This window comes from Procambarus clarkii, chromosome 12 (genome assembly GCF_040958095.1).
Source record: "Procambarus clarkii isolate CNS0578487 chromosome 12, FALCON_Pclarkii_2.0, whole genome shotgun sequence".
Lineage (NCBI taxonomy): Eukaryota > Metazoa > Arthropoda > Malacostraca > Decapoda > Cambaridae > Procambarus > Procambarus clarkii.
In genome coordinates this window covers 7811294-7837138 of record NC_091161.1, presented here as the reverse complement: position 1 = coordinate 7837138, position 25845 = coordinate 7811294, and the positions used below count along the sequence as shown (strand labels likewise).

Sequence of the window (25845 nt, the reverse complement as noted above, 5' to 3'; positions counted from 1 at the left end):
GTACTTGGCGTTTCCCAGCTCGTCGATGCAGTCCTCGAGGAGGGGCAGCGGGTAGGCATCCACAATGGTCACCTTGTTGAGCTGCCGATAGTCGGTGCATAATCGCCAGGAGCTGTCTGGTTTGGGGACCAAAAGGCAGGGCGAGCAACAAGAGCCCTGGCTCGGCCAGATGAGGCCATGCTGGAGCAGGAAGTCGACCTCTTTCCGTACGATGGCCTTCTTTTCCGGACTCATCCGGTAGGGTTGAAGGCGAATGGTGGTGTAGTCCATCAACTTGACATCATGGTAAATGGCATCAGTCTGGGTCGGGACCTCCCCGAACAGACTGTAGAATTCGTCAAGCAACGACTGCACCTCTTCACGTTGGGCCATCTGCAAATGGGACAGTCCCTTCTCCACAGCATTCACAGAACTAGAAGTATTGAGAATGAGATTAGTTGGGTTCCCAGAACAATCATCCCCTCCCTCACTGGAAATGGAAACATTGGTTAGTGCAATGGGCCTGGGGCCCTGGAACTTCTTCAGCCGATTCAAGTGTACCAGCATTACCTGGTTACGCTTGTCAGGGTGCCTCACTTTGTACATGAGGTCCCCAGTCTTTTCTGTCACAATGTTGGGGCCTTCGTACTTGTGGGACATAGTGTTCCCTAGTCGAGGCTTTAATACCAGGACAGGGTCACCAGCCTTAGCATCGTTTTGTAACGTACGTTTATGCTACATTGTTGAGTAGATTAGATACACAGTGTTTAGTGTTTCATATTTATTTAGTAGTCCTGGATACAGCAGTGTCGTAGACGTTGAGACGAAGCCTGGAGCAGAGAGCTGAGTGAAGCCGGAGTCGCGGAGCTCTATGTGGGAGAGCGTTGTAGCTGGATGAGGTCGTAGTCTGCTGCCTGCTCTGTGTCGAAGCTGTAGCGTCTTGGGTCGATTAGAACTGCCTACACCGAGTACTACATTCTTGACTGGAGATTGTACTGTTTGATATTCATCAAATTGCTTGAATATATGGTGATTACACCTCAGCTCCCTCCAACAAGGTGAGAAGAGTATTACCTGTAATTGGGGAAAGGATTGTAGCTTCTGTAATTAGTGCTAATTAGTTATGCTATTAAGATAATGAGATAATGGAGCGAGTATAAGGATTACTCGCTACAGTTTCGTTCTTTCATATTTTCTTGGGCCTTCCCAAGATACTTTAGTGCAGCCGTTTTGCAGTCCTTGAGTCTCGGGTGGTGTTGCGCAAAGAAAGCTGAACCTTCGGTTAACGTTACGTTCCCTAATAGATTCTCCTGTAACATTTGCAAGGGTCCACGAACTTTATGGCCAAAGACTAGCTCAAAAGGAGAACAACCCAGGGAACTTTGTAACCCCTCTCTAGCAGCAAACAAAACATACGGCAAGTTCTCATCCCAGAAGGTGTGGGAACTCTCACACGATGTCTTCAACATCTGCTTCAGAGTTAGATGGAACCTCTCAATTACCCCCTGACTCGGTGGATGGTATGGGCTGAAAACCTTATGAGTTATTCCATGGTCCTTACAAAATTGTTAAAAAATATCAGACTTCAAGTTAGTACCATTGTCAGTTTGCACGACCCGAGGCAGTCCAAAAGTGGAAAAAAATTGCAACATATGAGCAACAACAGTCTTTGCTCAGATGTTCCTTACAGCAAAAGCCTCTGGGTAATGGGTCGTGATACACATCATTATGATTAGGTAAATATTACCAGACTTAGTTCTAGGTAATGGACCAACACAGTCCATTACCACATGAGTAAATGGACGGCACAGCATGACAATAGGCCTTAGAGGAGATTTAGGTGGTGTCTGGTTTGGTTTCCCAACAAGTTGACAAGCAATACATGCATTACAAAATTTTGCCACATCGCTTTTGAGCTTGGGCCAGAAAAAATACTTTAAGATTTTGTGATAAGTAATATTAATACCCTGATGTCCCCCCATAGAATCATCATGAGCAGCTGACAAAACTCTTTCTCTATAGCAGGTCGGCAACATAACCTGGTGGACTACCTCCCACTCATTTGAAAAGGGAGCACTCTGTGGTCTCCATTTTCTCATCAAAATCCGATCATTGTAGTAGTACCCAGTTGCTGCGTCTGCAATTTCCTCCTTAGAGATGGCTACCTCATGGCATTCTGCAAGACTGGGGTCAGCTTTCTGTAACTCACTCAAGGAGGCGTCCAGGCCTTGGTCAGATGCCATTGGCCAAGGCTCAAGAGTGTTCTCCTCCACCTCCTCACTACTCTCGGTAGGCGGCGGTGGCAGGCTCTCCGCAATGTCCTCGGCCACGTCATTGAGTCGGGCCATGAATGTGTCCGCAAGGTCCACTTGGCTTTCACCACTCGGAAAGTTCCTCATGTCCTCGTGATTTACCACCTTGGCAAGCACAGGGCTGCCCTTACATTTAAGTCCCATAGACCTGGTCACTGCACATGCAGGGTACACAACATTATCCTCTGCGGCGGGTGGATCCAGGGAAACCTTAGGGGTAGGCAACATAATAGGCAGTCTGGAGTCCCCTACCTTATCCCCTGCTAAATCATTACCCAATATTACATCAACATTAAAGAAAGGTAGGTACGAAGTGACTCCGACTGTACAAACACCCTTGTAAAAATCAGATTCCAGGGTAACCTTACGGAGGGGTACTGCTCGAGTATCACAAGTGACACCCTCGACCAGTACCACCTCTCCAGTGTTGAGAGTGTTGGCACCTTGCAAAGCACTCTCTAAAATTGAAGTCTGGATGGCACCGATGTCTCGGAAGATCACCATGTCCTTCCAGGAAGAACCCTCAGACAAAAGTAGTCTCCCTTTCGATAAGAATGAGGTAAGCAGTTCCAACCACTGTGGGTTGGAGGTCTTACTCCCTAACCCTTCCGAAGGCCTCAAGCCCTGTGTCACAACTAGAGCATTGGGTCTTTTTTCCGGGTACAGTTGCCAACAACGGCTAGTAATGTGGTTTGGACATTTACAGTGACCACAGATACGTCGGGGAGAAGAGACATTACTAACAGGATTACCCTTCGGTTCACTCTTATCTGCCGTGGGGCTAGACACTTTAACAGGGTTTGTTATGTGTGAAACAGAAGGTGCATTAGTTAAAGGGTTAGAATGAGCTGGTCTGGACTGGCTGTGGGTATAAGTTTTGCTACTCTGTGGGATATAATTATTTTTATTGGGCCTTTTGCCCGCCAACTGGTAGTTTTCTGCCATCTTGGCCAAATTTCCTATTTTAGAATCTACCTCTATCCTTCCTCTAATGTAATGTGCTACATTTTCTGGCATATTATCTATAAAGTGTTTCATTAAAACTAAATTCCTCAGTGCCTCGTATGTTTCGGCTTTAGCAGAGCGAATCCATTTTTCAAACAATCTAATTTGATCATTAGCAAATTCAGTGAGCAGTTGGTTGTGAGTAGGCCTAAGGTTGCGATAAGCTTGGCGGTGAGCTTCAGGAGTAATTTCATATGCCCTCAAAATTCGTTCCCTGACTTTATCATATTCAAAACACTAGTCGTCAGGCATGTTTATAAAAATACCTCGGGCCTTACCCCTAAGTCTTCCCTGTAGGATTTTTACCCACTCTTCCTTTGGCCAGTTCATGGACACGGTCAATCTCTGAAAATGGTTGAAAAACCATTCAGGGTCCGACTCTGAAAATTCAGGCACGTTATGCTTTTTCTCATAATGCCTGGGGTTTGAATCCCCGGCAGGTGGAGGTCCAGTGGCATTCGCTCTAATTTTAGCCTCCTCGGTTTTGAGTTTTTGCTCCTCTAGTCTTATTTTTGCTAACTCTAGAGCTATCTCTCTGTCCCTATGAGCTGCACTTTCCGCTTGGCTAGGTTGGCATAAAGGTGTATCATCTGGCAATAGTTCTTGATCCATACAATGTTGTAATATTTCATTCACCGAAGTCCACTTTTTATCCGCGTCATTTAACTCGAGGCCAAATTCCTTGCCTAACAATACTAAATTAGACTTGGTAAGCTTCTTGATCTCTACCACTGAAGGATCCCCTGCCAGTTCCTGCATTTTAGCCTCCATCACTAATTAACTTAGCTCCTAGCCAAGGAAAAAATTAAAAAATAAAAATTGGAAAAAACAAAAATTTGCACGGCCCCTTAACACAAGGCCCACACTTACCTCAATCATGAAGGGATCCAGCTGGGTGTCCAGCCAGTATAAGCTATCCTTTGCTAGATGAGCTGAGCCATAGGCTAACACACAACCGTTCTGCGGAAAACAAGAATTTTTAGTTTTGGCACTCAAAAATAAAATTTTTTACAATTACTGTTCCTCCCGGTCTGGCCAACCACTTGTTATAACTTAAAAGGTGCTGCTATGGGGGATCTATTATTATTATGGAGTAGGGTCAGTAGTTAGCATCAAGATGCACCCAAAGTAATGGAGATCTTAAAGGCCCAGGCCCCCAGTAAGATAAAACCCGTGATAATTAATTGGCTACAAGACAATGTCAGTCTAGAGGTAGATCATAGATCTCTTACACAGGAAGAATGGATACTCCTTTAACTAGCTTACTTATTTATTAACCCCTTAACAACCCCCCCATATACATTCACACCAATAACAATAATTACTTTACCACACTATCTTACGTTAAAAGCCTTGGTCCACATAGGCAGGATACAAGGTTTTACAAATGAGCACAAGCTAGGGTAAAGTTTACTAGGTAAGGGACACTAGCAAGGACTCTAGGTAGCTTACTGGTACTACTGGAACCCACGTGGTTCCACTGGGACCCCCTTAGAGTAACATAGTAATATAAACACTAGTGATCACCTACTTAATGCACAATAATACTCTACACAGTACTACTTTACACACAGAACATGTTTATGCCAGAAAATGAGGTTACAATACAGTATACTTATCTTGGTAAACTAGACACAGAAAAAGGAAGGGTGAGAAGCAAGAGGAAGGGGAGAGGTTCTTTTCACCACAATGACACCAGCTCAGAGAAGGGAGACCGTCTCCAGTCTCCTTCCTCAGCTGACTCGCTGCCGGCAGACTACTCAGCTAATCGTACAGCAGCCCTATAGTCCAAGTTTACTCAGATCTAATTTACTAATACTTTCTAATCATTTGTAAATATAGTTGATGCCTATTTTATTACTTAATAATCAACCCCAAGCTCAGTCTTTAAATGCTCTTTGAGAAACAAGAATCATCTTACGTCTGGCATGGAAGATACAAACAAAGACACCTCACCATGCGTCCCACTAATATAAAGTAGTTTATTTAGCTCAATTTGACCTCTGGTTTCCAGCTGAGGAACGCAGGGTCGTAACATTTTACACAAATAATTTTTTCTACACACAACATAAATTTACAGCACAGACACTCTGACTAGCATCTATACAGTTAACAGCCCAGACACTCTGGCCAGCACCACTGCAGTAAACAACACAATGTGACCACCACTACACTTCTAACCTACATTACCCTCCATTCCAGATTCAACATCGTGACGGACACCAACAAGACGTACCAACACATCGTCAACATGACCCTCTCCTGGCCGCCAGAGTATCGCTCGCGCTATTGTCTTAGTGCACCACCAGGTCTACTATCCACCAAAGACAGAGAATTTGCTGAAAATGTTCAGGCACTGCTCCACAGAGAAGCTCTTCCTTCCGTAATCTTTACAAGGAGAAGGACATTCTTATCTCCCTAGACACGGACCTCATCTTCATGCAACCTCCTGAAGATTTGTGGACGGAATTTGAGAATTTCGAAGATCGTCACATAGTGGGGATGGCCCCAGTTCACTGGTTATACGGCCCAGGATTCAAGGCGGTATGATGTGTTCCTGTCTTAGTCTTATGTTTCTAAGTGATTCACGAAGTGAAATTCGAGTACATAAGTTGGCAGAGTAAATGCGAGCTGGAACCATAGGTGATGCGCAGGGGATTGGGTTTAGGTGTGGAGAGCAGGAGATGTAAGTTAGAGTAGCATTATTTATATACTAGCTGTACCCAGCCACGCGTTGTTGTGGCTCAGCAACGCACGTGTGTTGCTGAGCCACAACAACCTTCCACTGTCTCCCACTCCCCTCCCTACCATTCCTCCCCTCCCCTGTCCCCCTCATCATCCCAGCCATTCCTCACTCCTGTCACCTCGTCCTCCCAACCATTCCCCACTCCCCTGTCCTCTCATCCTCCCCTTCCCTGGTCACTTTGTCCTCCCCCACCATCCTCCATTCCAGTGTCCCATTATCCTCCTAATTATTCCCCACTCCACCATCCCCTCGTCCTCCCCATCATCTCCCTCTCCCCCGTCCCCTCGTCCTCCCTACCATTCCCCTCTCCTCCCAGCCCTCATCCTCCCCACCATCCCCCACTCCCCTGTCCCCGTGTCCCTCCCCACCATTACCCTTCTCCTGTCCCCTCGTCCTCCCATCCATCCCCCACTCCCATCCCCTAGTCCTCCCTACAATTCCCCACTCCATCGTCTGATGCATTCCCAAATGATCTGATGTTTCTATCAGAAAATTGGGAACATCAAATGACTTCTTTTTTTTGCAGGGTAATTCCTGCACGGATCAAATGATCTGATGTTTCCATCACTGAAATATAAGAAAAAACAGTTTAAAAAAACAAAATGAAGAACAATGAAAAAATAAGGAAATAAGCTATACTCACGAAATGAACGGTATGGTAAACAACACAGCTCAATTCCAACGATATGTCAAACAAAATAATTATATCATATGAAAATAAATTGAAATCTATGAAAATTCAATTTATCAATGAAATCAGAAATATTGAAATGCAAATCTTAACATATTTAGTATAGCGTGTGTTTCTCTTATGTGCAACAGATGGTGCTGTTAAAAAAAAAAATGTTTTTACCTGTCACAGATGTGGCATCTATACTTATACTCACAAAATGAATGGTATGGTAAAAAACACAGGTCAATTCCAACGCAATGTCACACAAAGTAATTAAATCAAAATGAAAATTAATCGAAATCTATGAAAATTCAATTTATCAATGCAATTGGAAATATTGAAATGGAATTGTAACATATTTAGTATAGTGTGTGTTGCTATTATGTGCAACAGATGGCGCTGTTTTTCAATAAAAGCATGTCACAGATGTTGCATCTATATTGTAGGTATATGAAAACACACGCATATATGAATGGAATGTTGTGTGAAAATTTCAAAGCAATCGGTGAAGAACTTTTGGAGATTACAGCTTGTGTTGCTCTTTCATCCAACAGATGTCGCTGTTTAAAAAAAAAAAAATGTTTTTACCTGTCACAGGTGAGGCATGTATATAATAGATATATAAAAACACGCATCTATTCGAATGCAACATTGTGTCAAAATTTCAAAGCAATCGGTGAAGAGGTTTCGAAGATTTCCCTCACATGAAAAAACATGAAAATCAAAGTTAAAAAAACATGTTTTTTCCCATCACAGACGTGACATCTATATAGTATGTGTATAAAAACCTGCACGGATGTGAATGGAACGTTGTGTGAAAATTTGAAAGCAATCAGTGAAGAACTTTCGGAGATTTAATAGCCTCGGAACCGAGGCTATTTGAACCACCTCCCTAACGGCACTTTGTTCGCATTTGTGTTGCTCACGTGCCCCACAAAAAGGAGGTGATTTGATAAAACAACCATGACCAAGATTACCATCAAAGTGCCGTTGGGGAGGTGGTTCAAATAGCCTCGGCTATCACCTCTTTTTGTATGGACCCTGATGGTCGAGTGGTTAAGGCCTCCTGTACACCAGTTGCATAGTACTCCTGGCAGTATGGGTTTGAGTCACTTCTGGGGGATGGAGTTTTCAGTTGAATATACGCCTAGAGACCATTCAGGCTTGTTCGCATTTGTGTTGCTCACGTGGCCCTACAAAAAGGAGGTGATTTGATAAAACAACCATGCCCAAGTTGCCATGCCATCAGAGTGCTGTCGGGGCGGTGGTTCAAATAGACTCGGCTATCACCTCTTTTTGTACGGTCACTGATGGTCGAGTGGGTAAGGCCTCATGTACACCAGTTGCATAGTGGTGCTCCTGATAGTATGGGTTCAAGTCACTTCTGGGATGTGGAGTTTTCAGTTATATATATGTATATATATATATATATATATATATATATATATATATATATATATATATATATATATATATATATATATATATATATATATATATATATATATATATATATGTTTCATTGAATATGACCGCATATTCTGTATTTATTATTTTCTGGTTTAGGGCTTCTATCCCTCTAACTATTTTCTTAGCATCAGGGCTTAATTGAAATAGGAGTTCTCCAAAACTCATTTTCGTACTTTTAAGGTGAAGAAAAGAAGTGATTTACTATAGAGTGTATTACACTTATTTGTATAATTTGCACGACGTTTCGAACCTCCATGGTTCATTCTCAAGTGAACAGATCTTACAATACTAGTTGATTTTATACCCGCATTAGGTCAGGTGATAATATAATGAAGGTGAAAACATGGGGGGATACATAAGGGATAAACATAGGGGCTGCAGAAGGCTTATTGGCCCATACGAGGCATCTCCTATCTAAACACAAAGATTAATCCAGTGTAATTGGCCTGTTATGTTGGACATTGTCTTCTGTGTTGGCATCGATATGTTCTTGTCTTGTCCTTACTCTCATGGTGGGTAGAGTAAATAGTTCCGTGATTTGGGTGTTCATGGTAGGTCGCTCTATTCTTATGTGAATTGCCTCAAGAATTTGTAATCTTCTTGAATCTTGGGTTTTGTCTATTATGCAAGTATTCTTGTTCAACATTTCTCTTGTTAGAGTAATATCATGGGCTTGTCTCATGTGATTCCTAGGGGCACCAGATTGAAGATGGCATGTCAAACGCCTCGTCAGCTTGGTCGACGTCATACCTATGTACTTACATTGAAGGTTACATCCTTCGTGGGGGCAAGTGTACATGTATACAACGCTTGACTGCTGTAGAGGGTTCTCCGTCGGCTTCGGGCTGTTTTTGATAAGGAGTTCGGAAGTCTTCTTGGTTTTGTAGAATATTATCAGGTTTATGTTTTGGTTAGGAGTAGTGCTTTTTACTCCTTTACGGATTATTTCTTTCATTATTCTTTCCTCTTTTATATGTTCACTGTGCATGGTTGATTTGTAATATAATTTTATTGGGGGTGTTGTGGTTTCTGTTCTAGGTTCTGAATTATACCAACGGTCCAAGTGTCTTCTTATAGCAGCGTTTATTTCCGCGTTGCTATATCCGTTGTTCACCAATACCTGAGTTACTCTTTCAAACTCTCTACTCACGTTGCTCCATTCAGAGCAGTGGGTAAGCGCTCGACGAATATAAGCATTGAGAACACTGGCTTTGTATCTTTGGGGGCACTCACTTCTACCGTTCAGGCATAATCCTATGTTGGTGGGCTTGGTATATACGTTGGTGCTTAAAGAGGTTCCTGTTTTTGTTATTAGTACATCCAAGAATGGCAGACTGTTATTTTCACTATTTTCATGTGTAAATCGGAGTACTGACTCTCTCTCTAGGTGTCTTTTTAGGTCAATTAGTTCATCTGAGTCTTTTACTATTACGAATATGTCATCTACATAACGGCAGTATACAGTTGGTTTTTGTCTGCTACTGAAGACCCTATCTTCGATGGTTCCCATATAAAAAAATTAGCAAATAAAACTCCTAAGGGGGAGCCCATTGCTACTCCGTCTATTTGTAAATACATGTCTCCTTGTGGACTGATGAAAGGGGCTTCCTTTGTACATGCTTCGAGAAGACTTTTCAAGTGTGGCTCAGGTATGTCTAATTTGGGGGTGCTCTCGTCTCTGTATACTCTGTCCAGTATCATTCCTATGGTTGTGTCGACTGGGACGTTGGTAAAAAGGGATTCAACGTCTAGGGAAGCGATGATTCCATCGGGCTGGGTAGATTTGATCAATTCTAGGAAATCTGCTGATGATTGTAGACTAAACTTACTTGGAGTGTATGGAGTTAGGAGTTCATTGAGTTTCTTTGCCAGGTGATAAGTTGGGGTTGGTATTTGGCTGATTATAGGGCGTAGTGGGTTACCTGGTTTATGCGTCTTAACATTGCCGTAGGCATATCCTAAGCCATAGTCGCCTTGAAGTTTAATATTCTACAAAACCAAGAAGACTTCCGAACTCCTTATCAAAAACAGCCCGAAGCCGACGGAGAACCCTCTACAGCAGTCAAGCGTTGTATACATGTACACTTGCCCCCACGAAGGATGTAACCTTCAATGTAAGTACATAGGTATGACGTCGACCAAGCTGACGAGGCGTTTGACATGCCATCTTCAATCTGGTGCCCCTAGGAATCACATGAGACAAGCCCATGATATTACTCTAACAAGAGAAATGTTGAACAAGAATACTTGCATAATAGACAAAACCCAAGATTCAAGAAGATCACAAATTCTTGAGGCAATTCACATAAGAATAGAGCGACCTACCATGAACACCCAAATCACGGAACTATTTACTCTACCCACCATGAGAGTAAGGACAAGACAAGAACATATCGATGCCAACACAGAAGACAATGTCCAACATAACAGGCCAATTACACTGGATTAATCTTTGTGTTTAGATAGGAGATGCCTCGTATGGGCCAATAAGCCTTCTGCAGCCCCTATGTTTATCCCTTATGTATCCCCCCATGTTTTCACCTTCATTGTATTATCACCTGACCTAATGCGGTAATAAAATCAACTAGTATTGTAAGATCTGTTCACTTGAGAATGAACCATGGCGGTTCGAAACGTCGTGCAAATTATACAAATAAGTGTAATACACTCTATAGTAAATCACTTCTTTTCTTCACCTTAACAGCACGAAAATGAGTTTTGGAGAACTCCAATTTTATATAAACCCTGACGCGAAGAAAATAGTTAGAGGGAAAGAAGCCCTAAACCAGAAAATAATAAATACAGAATATGCGGTCATATTCAATGAAACATGTTTGAAAGAAAACCTGCTGCCAGTATACACCAATATATATATATATATATATATATATATATATATATATATATATATATATATATATATATATATATATATATATATATATATATATATATATATATATATATATATATGTCGTACCTAGTAGCCAGAACGCACTTATCAGCCTACTATGCAAGGCCAAATTTGCCTAATAAGCCAAGTTTTCCTGAATTAATATATTTTCTCTAATTTTTTTCTTATGAAATGATAAAGCTACCCATTTCATTATGTATGATTTCAATTTTTTTTCATTGGAGTTAGAATTAACGTAGATATATGACCGAACCTAACCAACCCTACCTAACCTAACCTAACCTATCTTTATAGGCTAGGTTAGGTTAGGTAGCCGAAAAAGTTAGGTTAGGTTAGGTTAGGTAGGTTAGGTAGTCGAAAAACAATTAATTCATGAAAACTTGGCTTATTAGGCAAATCGTGCCTTGCATAGTAGGCTGATAAGTGCGTTCTGGCTATTAGGTACGACATATATATATATACATATATACATATATATATATATATATATATATATATATATATATATATATATATATATATATAAATATATATAAATATATATAAATATATATAAATATATATAAATATATATAAATATATAAAAATATATATATATATATATATATATATATATATATATATATAAATATATATATTAGTATATTTTGGTAGCAGTCTTTCCTGTAGACATATATTATTAAATATGACCGAAAAAGTAAGATTAATAATTCTAACACGAATTTTCTCAATCTTTCGTACATTACGCTTCACTGTTGGAGGTAAATCAAAAATCACTTCTCCAAAATTCATTTTTATTTCTAGTCTGACGCGACACGGGCGCGTTTCGTAAAACTTATTACATTTTCAAAGACTTCACAAATACACAACTGATTAGAACGTATCTCTGATTTTATATCTACATTTGAGTGAGGTGGGAGGGGTGATGTGGCATTAACACAAGACAGAACAAGAGGGGATATTAATAGGGTATTAAAAGTATCAACACAAGCACAGAACAGAAACAATGGGTATTGAATAGAAGTGTTTGTAGAAAGCCTATTGGTCCATATTTCTTGATGCTTCAATATTGGAGCGGAGTCTTGAGGTGGGTAGAATATAGTTGTGCAATAATTGGCTGTTGATTGCTGGTGTTGACTTCTTGATGTGTAGTGCCTCGCAAACGTCAAGCCGCCTGCTATCGCTGTATCTATCGATGATTTCTGTGTTGTTTACTAGGATTTCTCTGGCGATGGTTTGGTTATGGGAAGAGATTATATGTTCCTTAATGGAGCCCTGTTGCTTATGCATCGTAAAACGCCTAGAAAGAGATGTTGTTGTCTTGCCTATATACTGGGTTTTTTGGAGCTTACAGTCCCCAAGTGGGCATTTGAAGGCATAGACGACATTAGTCTCTTTTAAAGCGTTCTGTTTTGTGTCTGGAGAGTTTCTCATGAGTAGGCTGGCCGTTTTTCTGGTTTTATAGTAAATCGTCAGTTGTATCCTCTGATTTTTGTCTGTAGGGATAACGTTTCTATTAACAATATCTTTCAGGACCCTTTCCTCCGTTTTATGAGCTGTGGAAAAGAAGTTCCTGTAAAATAGTCTAATAGGGGGTATAGGTGTTGTGTTAGTTGTCTCTTCAGAGGTTGCATGGCTTTTCACTTTCCTTCTTATGATGTCTTCGATGAAACCATTGGAGAAGCCGTTATTGACTAGGACCTGCCTTACCCTACAGAGTTCTTCGTCGACTTGCTTCCATTCTGAGCTGTGGCTGAGAGCACGGTCGACGTATGCGTTAACAACACTCCTCTTGTACCTGTCAGGGCAGTCGCTGTTGGCATTTAGGCACATTCCTATGTTTGTCACTTCTGTCACACGAGTCACTTCAGGGGTGTGAGTTTTCAGTTGCATATTGTCCTGGGGACCATTCAGGCTTGTTCGCATTTGTGTTCCTCACGTGTGCCCCAAAGAATGAGGTGATTTGGTAAAATGCTATGCCCAAGATTACTATCCGAGTGCCGGCGGTGGGGTGGTTCAAATAGCCTCGGCTATCACCTCATTATGTCCGGTCGTGATGGTCAAGTGGATTAAGGCGTCTTGTACATACCAGTTGCGTTGCTCCTGGGAGTATGGGTTCGAGTCATTTCTGGGGTGTGAGTTTTCAGTTGCATATTGTCCTGGGGACCATTCAGGCTTGTTCGCATTTGTGTTCCTCACGTGTGCCCCAAAGAATGAGGTGATTTGGTAAAATGCTATGCCCAAGATTACTATCCGAGTGCCGGCGGTGGGGTGGTTCAAATAGCCTCGGCTATCACCTCATTATGTCCGGTCGTGATGGTCTAGTGGATTAAGGCGTCTTGTACATACCAGTTGCGTTGCTCCTGGGAGTATGGGTTCGAGTCACTTCTGGGGTGTGAGTTTTCAGTTGCATATTGTCCTGGGGACCATTCAGGCTTGTTCGCATTTGTGTTCCTCACGTGTGCCCCAAAGAATGAGGTGATTTGGTAAAATGCTATGCCCAAGATTACTATCCGAGTGCCGGCGGTGGGGTGGTTCAAATAGCCTCGGCTATCACCTCATTATGTCCGGTCGTGATGGTCAAGTGGATTAAGGCGTCTTGTACATACCAGTTGCGTTGCTCCTGGGAGTATGGGTTCGAGTCACTTCTGGGGTGTGAGTTTTCAGTTGCATATTGTCCTGGGGACCATTCAGGCTTGTTCGCATTTGTGTTCCTCACGTGTGCCCCAAAGAATGAGGTGATTTGGTAAAATGCTATGCCCAAGATTACTATCCGAGTGCCGGCGGTGGGGTGGTTCAAATAGCCTCGGCTATCACCTCATTATGTCCGGTCGTGATGGTCAAGTGGATTAAGGCGTCTTGTACATACCAGTTGCGTTGCTCCTGGGAGTATGGGTTCGAGTCACTTCTGGGGTGTGTTTTCAGTTGCATATTGTCCTGGGGACCATTCAGGCTTGTTCGCATTTGTGTTCCTCACGTGTGCCCCAAAGAATGAGGTGATTTGGTAAAATGCTATGCCCAAGATTACTATCCGAGTGCCGGCGGTGGGGTGGTTCAAATAGCCTCGGCTATCACCTCATTATGTCCGGTCGTGATGGTCAAGTGGATTAAGGCGTCTTGTACATACCAGTTGCGTTGCTCCGGGGAGTATGGGTTCGAGTCACTTCTGGGGTGTGAGTTTTCAGTTGCATATTGTCCTGGGGACCATTCAGGCTTGTTCGCATTTGTGTTCCTCACGTGTGCCCCAAAGAATGAGGTGATTTGGTAAAATGCTATGCCCAAGATTACTATCCGAGTGCCGGCGGTGGGGTGGTTCAAATAGGCTCAGCTATCACCTCATTATGTCCGGTCGTGATGGTCAAGTGGATTAAGGCGTCTTGTACATACCAGTTGCGTTGCTCCTGGGAGTATGGGTTCGAGTCACTTCTGGGGTGTGAGTTTTCAGTTGCATATTGTCCTGGGGACCATTCAGGCTTGTTCGCATTTGTGTTCCTCACGTGTGCCCCAAAGAATGAGGTGATTTGGTAAAATGCTATGCCCAAGATTACTATCCGAGTGCCGGCGGTGGGGTGGTTCAAATAGCCTCGGCTATCACCTCATTATGTCCGGTCGTGATGGTCAAGTGGATTAAGGCGTCTTGTACATACCAGTTGCGTTGCTCCTGGGAGTATGGGTTCGAGTCACTTCTGGGGTGTGAGTTTTCAGTTGCATATTGTCCTGGGGACCATTCAGGCTTGTTCGCATTTGTGTTCCTCACGTGTGCCCCAAAGAATGAGGTGATTTGGTAAAATGCTATGCCCAAGATTACTATCCGAGTGCCGGCGGTGGGGTGGTTCAAATAGCCTCGGCTATCACCTCATTATGTCCGGTCGTGATGGTCAAGTGGATTAAGGCGTCTTGTACATACCAGTTGCGTTGCTCCTGGGAGTATGGGTTCGAGTCACTTCTGGGGTGTGAGTTTTCAGTTGCATATTGTCCTGGGGACCATTCAGGCTTGTTCGCATTTGTGTTCCTCACGTGTGCCCCAAAGAATGAGGTGATTTGGTAAAATGCTATGCCCAAGATTACTATCCGAGTGCCGGCGGTGGGGTGGTTCAAATAGCCTCGGCTATCACCTCATTATGTCCGGTCGTGATGGTCAAGTGGATTAAGGCGTCTTGTACATACCAGTTGCGTTGCTCCTGGGAGTATGGGTTCGAGTCACTTCTGGGGTGTGTTTTCAGTTGCATATTGTCCTGGGGACCATTCAGGCTTGTTCGCATTTGTGTTCCTCACGTGTGCCCCAAAGAATGAGGTGATTTGGTAAAATGCTATGCCCAAGATTACTATCCGAGTGCCGGCGGTGGGGTGGTTCAAATAGCCTCGGCTATCACCTCATTATGTCCGGTCGTGATGGTCAAGTGGATTAAGGCGTCTTGTACATACCAGTTGCGTTGCTCCTGGGAGTATGGGTTCGAGTCACTTCTGGGGTGTGAGTTTTCAGTTGCATATTGTCCTGGGGACCATTCAGGCTTGTTCGCATTTGTGTTCCTCACGTGTGCCCCAAAGAATGAGGTGATTTGGTAAAATGCTATGCCCAAGATTACTATCCGAGTGCCGGCGGTGGGGTGGTTCAAATAGGCTCAGCTATCACCTCATTATGTCCGGTCGTGATGGTCAAGTGGATTAAGGCGTCTTGTACATACCAGTTGCGTTGCTCCTGGGAGTATGGGTTCGAGTCACTTCTGGGGTGTGAGTTTTCAGTTGCATATTGTCCTGGGGACCATTCAGGCTTGTTCGCATTTGTGTTCTTCACGTGTGCCCCAAAGAATGAGGTGATTTGGTAAAATGCTATGCCCAAGATTACTATCCGAGTGCCGGCGGTGGGGTGGTTCAAATAGCCTCGGCTATCACCTCATTATGTCCGGTCGTGATGGTCAAGTGGATTAAGGCGTCTTGTACATACCAGTTGCGTTGCTCCTGGGAGTATGGGTTCGAGTCACTTCTGGGGTGTGAGTTTTCAGTTGCATATTGTCCTGGGGACCATTCAGGCTTGTTCGCATTTGTGTTCCTCACGTGTGCCCCAAAGAATGAGGTGATTTGGTAAAATGCTATGCCCAAGATTACTATCCGTGTGCCGGCGGTGGGGTGGTTCAAATAGCCTCGGCTATCACCTCATTATGTCCGGTCGTGATGGTCAAGTGGATTAAGGCGTCTTGTACATACCAGTTGCGTTGCTCCTGGGAGTATGGGTTCGAGTCACTTCTGGGGTGTGAGTTTTCAGTTGCATATTGTCCTGGGGACCATTCAGGCTTGTTCGCATTTGTGTTCCTCACGTGTGCCCCAAAGAATGAGGTGATTTGGTAAAATGCTATGCCCAAGATTACTATCCGAGTGCCGGCGGTGGGGTGGTTCAAATAGCCTCGGCTATCACCTCATTATGTCCGGTCGTGATGGTCAAGTGGATTAAGGCGTCTTGTACATACCAGTTGCGTTGCTCCTGGGAGTATGGGTTCGAGTCACTTCTGGGGTGTGAGTTTTCAGTTGCATATTGTCCTGGGGACCATTCAGGCTTGTTCGCATTTGTGTTCCTCACGTGTGCCCCAAAGAATGAGGTGATTTGGTAAAATGCTATGCCCAAGATTACTATCCGAGTGCCGGCGGTGGGGTGGTTCAAATAGGCTCAGCTATCACCTCATTATGTCCGGTCGTGATGGTCAAGTGGATTAAGGCGTCTTGTACATACCAGTTGCGTTGCTCCTGGGAGTATGGGTTCGAGTCACTTCTGGGGTGTGAGTTTTCAGTTGCATATTGTCCTGGGGACCATTCAGGCTTGTTCGCATTTGTGTTCCTCACGTGTGCCCCAAAGAATGAGGTGATTTGGTAAAATGCTATGCCCAAGATTACTATCCGAGTGCCGGCGGTGGGGTGGTTCAAATAGCCTCGGCTATCACCTCATTATGTCCGGTCGTGATGGTCAAGTGGATTAAGGCGTCTTGTACATACCAGTTGCGTTGCTCCTGGGAGTATGGGTTCGAGTCACTTCTGGGGTGTGAGATTTCAGTTGCATATTGTCCTGGGGACCATTCAGGCTTGTTCGCATTTGTGTTCCTCACGTGTGCCCCAAAGAATGAGGTGATTTGGTAAAATGCTATGCCCAAGATTACTATCCGAGTGCCGGCGGTGGGGTGGTTCAAATAGGCTCAGCTATCACCTCATTATGTCCGGTCGTGATGGTCAAGTGGATTAAGGCGTCTTGTACATACCAGTTGCGTTGCTCCTGGGAGTATGGGTTCGAGTCACTTCTGGGGTGTGAGTTTTCAGTTGCATATTGTCCTGGGGACCATTCAGGCTTGTTCGCATTTGTGTTCCTCACGTGTGCCCCAAAGAATGAGGTGATTTGGTAAAATGCTATGCCCAAGATTACTATCCGAGTGCCGGCGGTGGGGTGGTTCAAATAGCCTCGGCTATCACCTCATTATGTCCGGTCGTGATGGTCAAGTGGATTAAGGCGTCTTGTACATACCAGTTGCGTTGCTCCTGGGAGTATGGGTTCGAGTCACTTCTGGGGTGTGAGTTTTCAGTTGCATATTGTCCTGGGGACCATTCAGGCTTGTTCGCATTTGTGTTCCTCACGTGTGCCCCAAAGAATGAGGTGATTTGGTAAAATGCTATGCCCAAGATTACTATCCGAGTGCCGGCGGTGGGGTGGTTCAAATAGCCTTGGCTATCACCTCATTATGTCCGGTCGTGATGGTCAAGTGGATTAAGGCGTCTTGTACATACCAGTTGCGTTGCTCCTAGGAGTATGGGTTCGAGTCACTTCTGGGGTGTGAGTTTTCAGTTGCATATTGTCCTGGGGACCATTCAGGCTTGTTCGCATTTGTGTTCCTCACGTGTGCCCCAAAGAATGAGGTGATTTGGTAAAATGCTATGCCCAAGATTACTATCCGAGTGCCGGCGGTGGGGTGGTTCAAATAGCCTCGGCTATCACCTCATTATGTCCGGTCGTGATGGTCAAGTGGATTAAGGCGTCTTGTACATACCAGTTGCGTTGCTCCTGGGAGTATGGGTTCGAGTCACTTCTGGGGTGTGAGTTTTCAGTTGCATATTGTCCTGGGGACCATTCAGGCTTGTTCGCATTTGTGTTCCTCACGTGTGCCCCAAAGAATGAGGTGATTTGGTAAAATGCTATGCCCAAGATTACTATCCGAGTGCCGGCGGTGGGGTGGTTCAAATAGCCTCGGCTATCACCTCATTATGTCCGGTCGTGATGGTCAAGTGGATTAAGGCGTCTTGTACATACCAGTTGCGTTGCTCCTGGGAGTATGGGTTCGAGTCACTTCTGGGGTGTGAGTTTTCAGTTGCATATTGTCCTGGGGACCATTCAGGCTTGTTCGCATTTGTGTTCCTCACGTGTGCCCCAAAGAATGAGGTGATTTGGTAAAATGCTATGCCCAAGATTACTATCCGAGTGCCGGCGGTGGGGTGGTTCAAATAGCCTCGGCTATCACCTCATTATGTCCGGTCGTGATGGTCAAGTGGATTAAGGCGTCTTGTACATACCAGTTGCGTTGCTCCTGGGAGTATGGGTTCGAGTCACTTCTGGGGTGTGAGTTTTCAGTTGCATATTGTCCTGGGGACCATTCAGGCTTGTTCGCATTTGTGTTCCTCACGTGTGCCCCAAAGAATGAGGTGATTTGGTAAAATGCTATGCCCAAGATTACTATCCGAGTGCCGGCGGTGGGGTGGTTCAAATAGCCTCGGCTATCACCTCATTATGTCCGGTCGTGATGGTCAAGTGGATTAAGGCGTCTTGTACATACCAGTTGCGTTGCTCCTGGGAGTATGGGTTCGAGTCACTTCTGGGGTGTGAGTTTTCAGTTGCATATTGTCCTGTGGACCATTCAGGCTTGTTCGCATTTGTGTTCCTCACGTGTGCCCCAAAGAATGAGGTGATTTGGTAAAATGCTATGCCCAAGATTACTATCCGAGTGCCGGCGGTGGGGTGGTTCAAATAGCCTCGGCTATCACCTCATTATGTCCGGTCGTGATGGTCAAGTGGATTAAGGCGTCTTGTACATACCAGTTGCGTTGCTCCTGGGAGTATGGGTTCGAGTCACTTCTGGGGTGTGTTTTCAGTTGCATATTGTCCTGGGGACCATTCAGGCTTGTTCGCATTTGTGTTCCTCACGTGTGCCCCAAAGAATGAGGTGATTTGGTAAAATGCTATGCCCAAGATTACTATCCGAGTGCCGGCGGTGGGGTGGTTCAAATAGGCTCAGCTATCACCTCATTATGTCCGGTCGTGATGGTCAAGTGGATTAAGGCGTCTTGTACATACCAGTTGCGTTGCTCCTGGGAGTATGGGTTCGAGTCACTTCTGGGGTGTGAGTTTTCAGTTGCATATTGTCCTGGGGGACCATTCAGGCTTGTTCGCATTTGTGTTCCTCACGTGTGCCCCAAAGAATGAGGTGATTTGGTAAAATGCTATGCCCAAGATTACTATCCGAGTGCCGGCGGTGGGGTGGTTCAAATAGCCTCGGCTATCACCTCATTATGTCCGGTCGTGATGGTCAAGTGGATTAAGGCGTCTTGTACATACCAGTTGCGTTGCTCCTGGGAGTATGGGTTCGAGTCACTTCTGGGGTGTGAGTTTTCAGTTGCATATTGTCCTGGGGACCATTCAGGCTTGTTCGCATTTGTGTTCCTCACGTGTGCCCCAAAGAATGAGGTGATTTGGTAAAATGCTATGCCCAAGATTACTATCCGAGTGCCGGCGGTGGGGTGGTTCAAATAGGCTCAGCTATCACCTCATTATGTCCGGTCGTGATGGTCAAGTGGATTAAGGCGTCTTGTACATACCAGTTGCGTTGCTCCTGGGAGTATGGGTTCGAGTCACTTCTGGGGTGTGAGTTTTCAGTTGCATATTGTCCTGGGGACCATTCAGGCTTGTTCGCATTTGTGTTCCTCACGTGTGCCCCAAAGAATGAGGTGATTTGGTAAAATGCTATGCCCAAGATTACTATCCGAGTGCCGGCGGTGGGGTGGTTCAAATAGCCTCGGCTATCACCTCATTATGTCCGGTCGTGATGGTCAAGTGGATTAAGGCGTCTTGTACATACCAGTTGCGTTGCTCCTGGGAGTATGGGTTCGAGTCACTTCTGGGGTGTGAGTTTTCAGTTGCATATTGTCCTGGGGACCATTCAGGCTTGTTCGCATTTGTGTTCCTCACGTGTGCCCCAAAGAATGAGGTGATTTGGTAAAATGCTATGCCCAAGATTACTATCCGAGTGCCGGCGGTGGGGTGGTTCAAATAGCCTCGGCTATCACCTCATTATGTCCGGTCGTGATGGTCAAGTGGATTAAGGCGTCTTGTACATACCAGTTGCGTTGCTCCTGGGAGTATGGGTTCGAGTCACTTCTGGGGTGTGAGTTTTCAGTTGCATATTGTCCTGGGGACCATTCAGGCTTGTTCGCATTTGTGTTCCTCACGTGTGCCCCAAAGAATGAGGTGATTTGGTAAAATGCTATGCCCAAGATTACTATCCGAGTGCCGGCGGTGGGGTGGTTCAAATAGCCTCGGCTATCACCTCATTATGTCTGGTCGTGATGGTCAAGTGGATTAAGGCGTCTTGTACATACCAGTTGCGTTGCTCCTGGGAGTATGGGTTCGAGTCACTTCTGGGGTGTGAGTTTTCAGTTGCATATTGTCCTGGGGACCATTCAGGCTTGTTCGCATTTGTGTTCCTCACGTGTGCCCCAAAGAATGAGGTGATTTGGTAAAATGCTATGCCCAAGATTACTATCCGAGTGCCGGCGGTGGGGTGGTTCAAATAGCCTCGGCTATCACCTCATTATGTCCAGTCGTGATGGTCAAGTGGAATAAGGCGTCTTGTACATACCAGTTGCGTTGCTCCTGGGAGTATGGGTTCGAGTCACTTCTGGGGTGTGAGTTTTCAGTTGCATATTGTCCTGGGGACCATTCAGGCTTGTTCGCATTTGTGTTCCTCATGTGTGCCCCAAAGAATGAGGTGATTTGGTAAAATGCTATGCCCAAGATTACTATCCGAGTGCCGGCGGTGGGGTGGTTCAAATAGGCTCAGCTATCACCTCATTATGTCCGGTCGTGATGGTCAAGTGGATTAAGGCGTCTTGTACATACCAGTTGCGTTGCTCCTGGGAGTATGGGTTCGAGTCACTTCTGGGGTGTGAGTTTTCAGTTGCATATTGTCCTGGGGACCATTCAGGCTTGTTCGCATTTGTGTTCCTCACGTGTGCCCCAAAGAATGAGGTGATTTGGTAAAATGCTATGCCCAAGATTACTATCCGAGTGCCGGCGGTGGGGTGGTTCAAATAGCCTCGGCTATCACCTCATTATGTCCGGTCGTGATGGTCAAGTGGATTAAGGCGTCTTGTACATACCAGTTGCGTTGCTCCTGGGAGTATGGGTTCGAGTCACTTCTGGGGTGTGAGTTTTCAGTTGCATATTGTCCTGGGGACCATTCAGGCTTGTTCGCATTTGTGTTCCTCACGTGTGCCCCAAAGAATGAGGTGATTTGGTAAAATGCTATGCCCAAGATTACTATCCGAGTGCCGGCGGTGGGGTGGTTCAAATAGCCTCGGCTATCACCTCATTATGTCCGGTCGTGATGGTCAAGTGGATTAAGGCGTCTTGTACATACCAGTTGCGTTGCTCCTGGGAGTATGGGTTCGAGTCACTTCTGGGGTGTGAGTTTTCAGTTGCATATTGTCCTGGGGACCATTCAGGCTTGTTCGCATTTGTGTTCCTCACGTGTGCCCCAAAGAATGAGGTGATTTGGTAAAATGCTATGCCCAAGATTACTATCCGAGTGCCGGCGGTGGGGTGGTTCAAATAGCCTCGGCTATCACCTCATTATGTCCGGTCGTGATGGTCAAGTGGATTAAGGCGTCTTGTACATACCAGTTGCGTTGCTCCTGGGAGTATGGGTTCGAGTCACTTCTGGGGTGTGAGTTTTCAGTTGCATATTGTCCTGGGGACCATTCAGGCTTGTTCGCATTTGTGTTCCTCACGTGTGCCCCAAAGAATGAGGTGATTTGGTAAAATGCTATGCCCAAGATTACTATCCGAGTGCCGGCGGTGGGGTGGTTCAAATAGCCTCGGCTATCACCTCATTATGTCCGGTCGTGATGGTCAAGTGGATTAAGGCGTCTTGTACATACCAGTTGCGTTGCTCCTGGGAGTATGGGTTCGAGTCACTTCTGGGGTGTGAGTTTTCAGTTGCATATTGTCCTGGGGACCATTCAGGCTTGTTCGCATTTGTGTTCCTCACGTGTGCCCCAAAGAATGAGGTGATTTGGTAAAATGCTATGCCCAAGATTACTATCCGAGTGCCGGCGGTGGGGTGGTTCAAATAGCCTCGGCTATCACCTCATTATGTCCGGTCGTGATGGTCAAGTAGATTAAGGCGTCTTGTACATACCAGTTGCGTTGCTCCTGGGAGTATGGGTTCGAGTCACTTCTGGGGTGTGAGTTTTCAGTTGCATATTGTCCTGGGGACCATTCAGGCTTGTTCGCATTTGTGTTCCTCACGTGTGCCCCAAAGAATGAGGTGATTTGGTAAAATGCTATGCCCAAGATTACTATCCGAGTGCCGGCGGTGGGGTGGTTCAAATAGCCTCGGCTATCACCTCATTATGTCCGGTCGTGATGGTCAAGTGGATTAAGGCGTCTTGTACATACCAGTTGCGTTGCTCCTGGGAGTATGGGTTCGAGTCACTTCTGGGGTGTGAGTTTTCAGTTGCATATTGTCCTGGGGACCATTCAGGCTTGTTCGCATTTGTGTTCCTCACGTGTGCCCCAAAGAATGAGGTGATTTGGTAAAATGCTATGCCCAAGATTACTATCCGAGTGCCGGCGGTGGGGTGGTTCAAATAGCCTCGGCTATCACCTCATTATGTCCGGTCGTGATGGTCAAGTGGATTAAGGCGTCTTGTACATACCAGTTGCGTTGCTCCTGGGAGTATGGGTTCGAGTCACTTCTGGGGTGTGAGTTTTCAGTTGCATATTGTCCTGGGGACCATTCAGGCTTGTTCGCATTTGTGTTCCTCACGTGTGCCCCAAAGAATGAGGTGATTTGGTAAAATGCTATGCCCAAGATTACTATCCGAGTGCCGGCGGTGGGGTGGTTCAAATAGCCTCGGCTATCACCTCATTATGTCTGGTCGTGATGGTCAAGTGGATTAAGGCGTCTTGTACATACCAGTTGCGTTGCTCCTGGGAGTATGGGTTCGAGTCACTTCTGGGGTGTGAGTTTTCAGTTGCATATTGTCCTGGGGACCATTCAGGCTTGTTCGCATTTGTGTTCCTCACGTGTGCCCCAAAGAATGAGGTGATTTGGTAAAATGCTATGCCCAAGATTACTATCCGAGTGCCGGCGGTGGGGTGGTTCAAATAGCCTCGGCTATCACCTCATTATGTCCGGTCGTGATGGTCAAGTGGATTAAGGCGTCTTGTACATACCAGTTGCGTTGCTCCTGGGAGTATGGGTTCGAGTCACTTCTGGGGTGTGAGTTTTCAGTTGCATATTGTCCTGGGGACCATTCAGGCTTGTTCGCATTTGTGTTCCTCACGTGTGCCCCAAAGAATGAGGTGATTTGGTAAAATGCTATGCCCAAGATTACTATCCAAGTGCCGGCGGTGGGGTGGTTCAAATAGCCTCGGCTATCACCTCATTATGTCCGGTCGTGATGGTCAAGTGGATTAAGGCGTCTTGTACATACCAGTTGCGTTGCTCCTGGGAGTATGGGTTCGAGTCACTTCTGGGGTGTGAGTTTTCAGTTGCATATTGTCCTGGGGACCATTCAGGCTTGTTCGCATTTGTGTTCCTCACGTGTGCCCCAAAGAATGAGGTGATTTGGTAAAATGCTATGCCCAAGATTACTATCCGAGTGCCGGCGGTGGGGTGGTTCAAATAGCCTCGGCTATCACCTCATTATGTCCGGTCGTGATGGTCAAGTGGATTAAGGCGTCTTGTACATACCAGTTGCGTTGCTCCTGGGAGTATGGGTTCGAGTCACTTCTGGGGTGTGAGTTTTCAGTTGCATATTGTCCTGGGGACCATTCAGGCTTGTTCGCATTTGTGTTCCTCACGTGTGCCCCAAAGAATGAGGTGATTTGGTAAAATGCTATGCCCAAGATTACTATCCGAGTGCCGGCGGTGGGGTGGTTCAAATAGCCTCGGCTATCACCTCATTATGTCCGGTCGTGATGGTCAAGTGGATTAAGGCGTCTTGTACATACCAGTTGCGTTGCTCCTGGGAGTATGGGTTCGAGTCACTTCTGGGGTGTGAGTTTTCAGTTATATATATATATATATATATATATATATATATATATATATATATATATATATATATATATATATATATATATATATATATATATATATATATTTATATATATATATGCATTATATATATATAATGCATATATATATATGCAATTGTCGATCACAAAATACTGATCATTTTATGCGGAAAATCTACAAAGAAATATGAAATGAGGTGAACGTTTCGGCTTGTTAAAGCCTTTGTCAACACCAGACTGACTCAGTCTGGTGTTAACAAAGGCTTTAACAAGCCGAAATGTTCACCTCATTTCATATTTCTCTGTGGATTTTCCGCATGTATATATATTTTATTTATTTATTTATTTATATATATACAAGAAGGTACATTGGGTTTGTGAGAATACATTGGATAGTACAGTATTTACATTCTTGTAAAGCCACTAGTACGCACAGCGTTTCGGGCAGGTCCTTAATCTAGCAGATAATTTTAAGTAGGTAATTTCAATCAGAATTGATAAATGATAATGATACATTACAAGAGAAAAATGAGATGAGAGAGATAAGTAGGTATATTAAAGCATATTGTTATATTAAAGCTCTGATTGATTACATTGACAGCTTTATTAGTAATTTAAACAAAGTTAATAGACACCATACAGCAGATTGACAGCACATATAAGACAGCAATGATCACAATGGTAAAGATGTTCAGATTGGGTACATAAAGATTGGGAGACTGGGTAGCAAAAGATACAGATAAACAAGATTTATAAACACCATACAACAGATTGGCAGCACATATAAGAAAACAGCAATGATCACAATGGTAAAGATGTTCAAATTGGGAACATAAAGGTTGGGAGATTGGGTAGCAATTGATACAGTGCAATTTTAAGGCAAAAAGTGAAAAACTATAAAGATGAAATTAGGTACTTTTTAGTATTGATTTTGAATGATGTAAAAGTTGGACAGCTTTTCAATTCAGTAGGGAGTGAGTTCCATAAACTGGGTCCCTTTATTTGCATAGAGTGTTTACACAGATTAAGTTTAACTCTGGGGATATCAAAGAGATATTTATTTCTGGTGTGGTGATAATGGGTCCTATTACATCTGTCCAAGAAGAGTTTCAGACAAGGATTTGCATTTAAGAACAGGGTTTTGTAAATGTAGTTCACACAAGAGAATTTGTGGAGTGAGATTATGTTTAGCATGTTTAGGGAGTTAAACAAGGGGGCTGTGTGTTGTCTGAAAGCAGAATTTGATATTATTCTGATAGCAGATTTTTGCTGGGTGATGATAGATTTGAGGTGGTTTGCAGTGGTTGAACCCCATGCACAGATACCATAGTTGAGATAGGGATAGATTAGTGCATAATATAGGGAGATGAGAGCAGAGTTAGGAACATAATATCTGACTTTGGAGAGTATACCAAC

General features: G+C 44.5%; 1 protein-coding gene across 2 annotated transcripts in view; it reads left to right on the top strand.

Annotated features, from left to right (window-relative positions):
- The window catches only part of LOC123772838 (glucoside xylosyltransferase 1), a 155958-nt gene that overhangs the window by 94028 nt on the left and 36085 nt on the right, over positions 1–25845 (top strand). For both annotated transcript variants that reach the window (XR_011228170.1, XM_069323214.1), the window contains exon 6: positions 5499–5840. Coding sequence is in view for 1 of the 2 variants with exons in the window: in XM_069323214.1 (XP_069179315.1) it covers positions 5736–5840 (105 nt within the window). In the remaining variant the exon portion in view is untranslated. The remainder of the gene's footprint in view (positions 1–5498; positions 5841–25845) is intronic.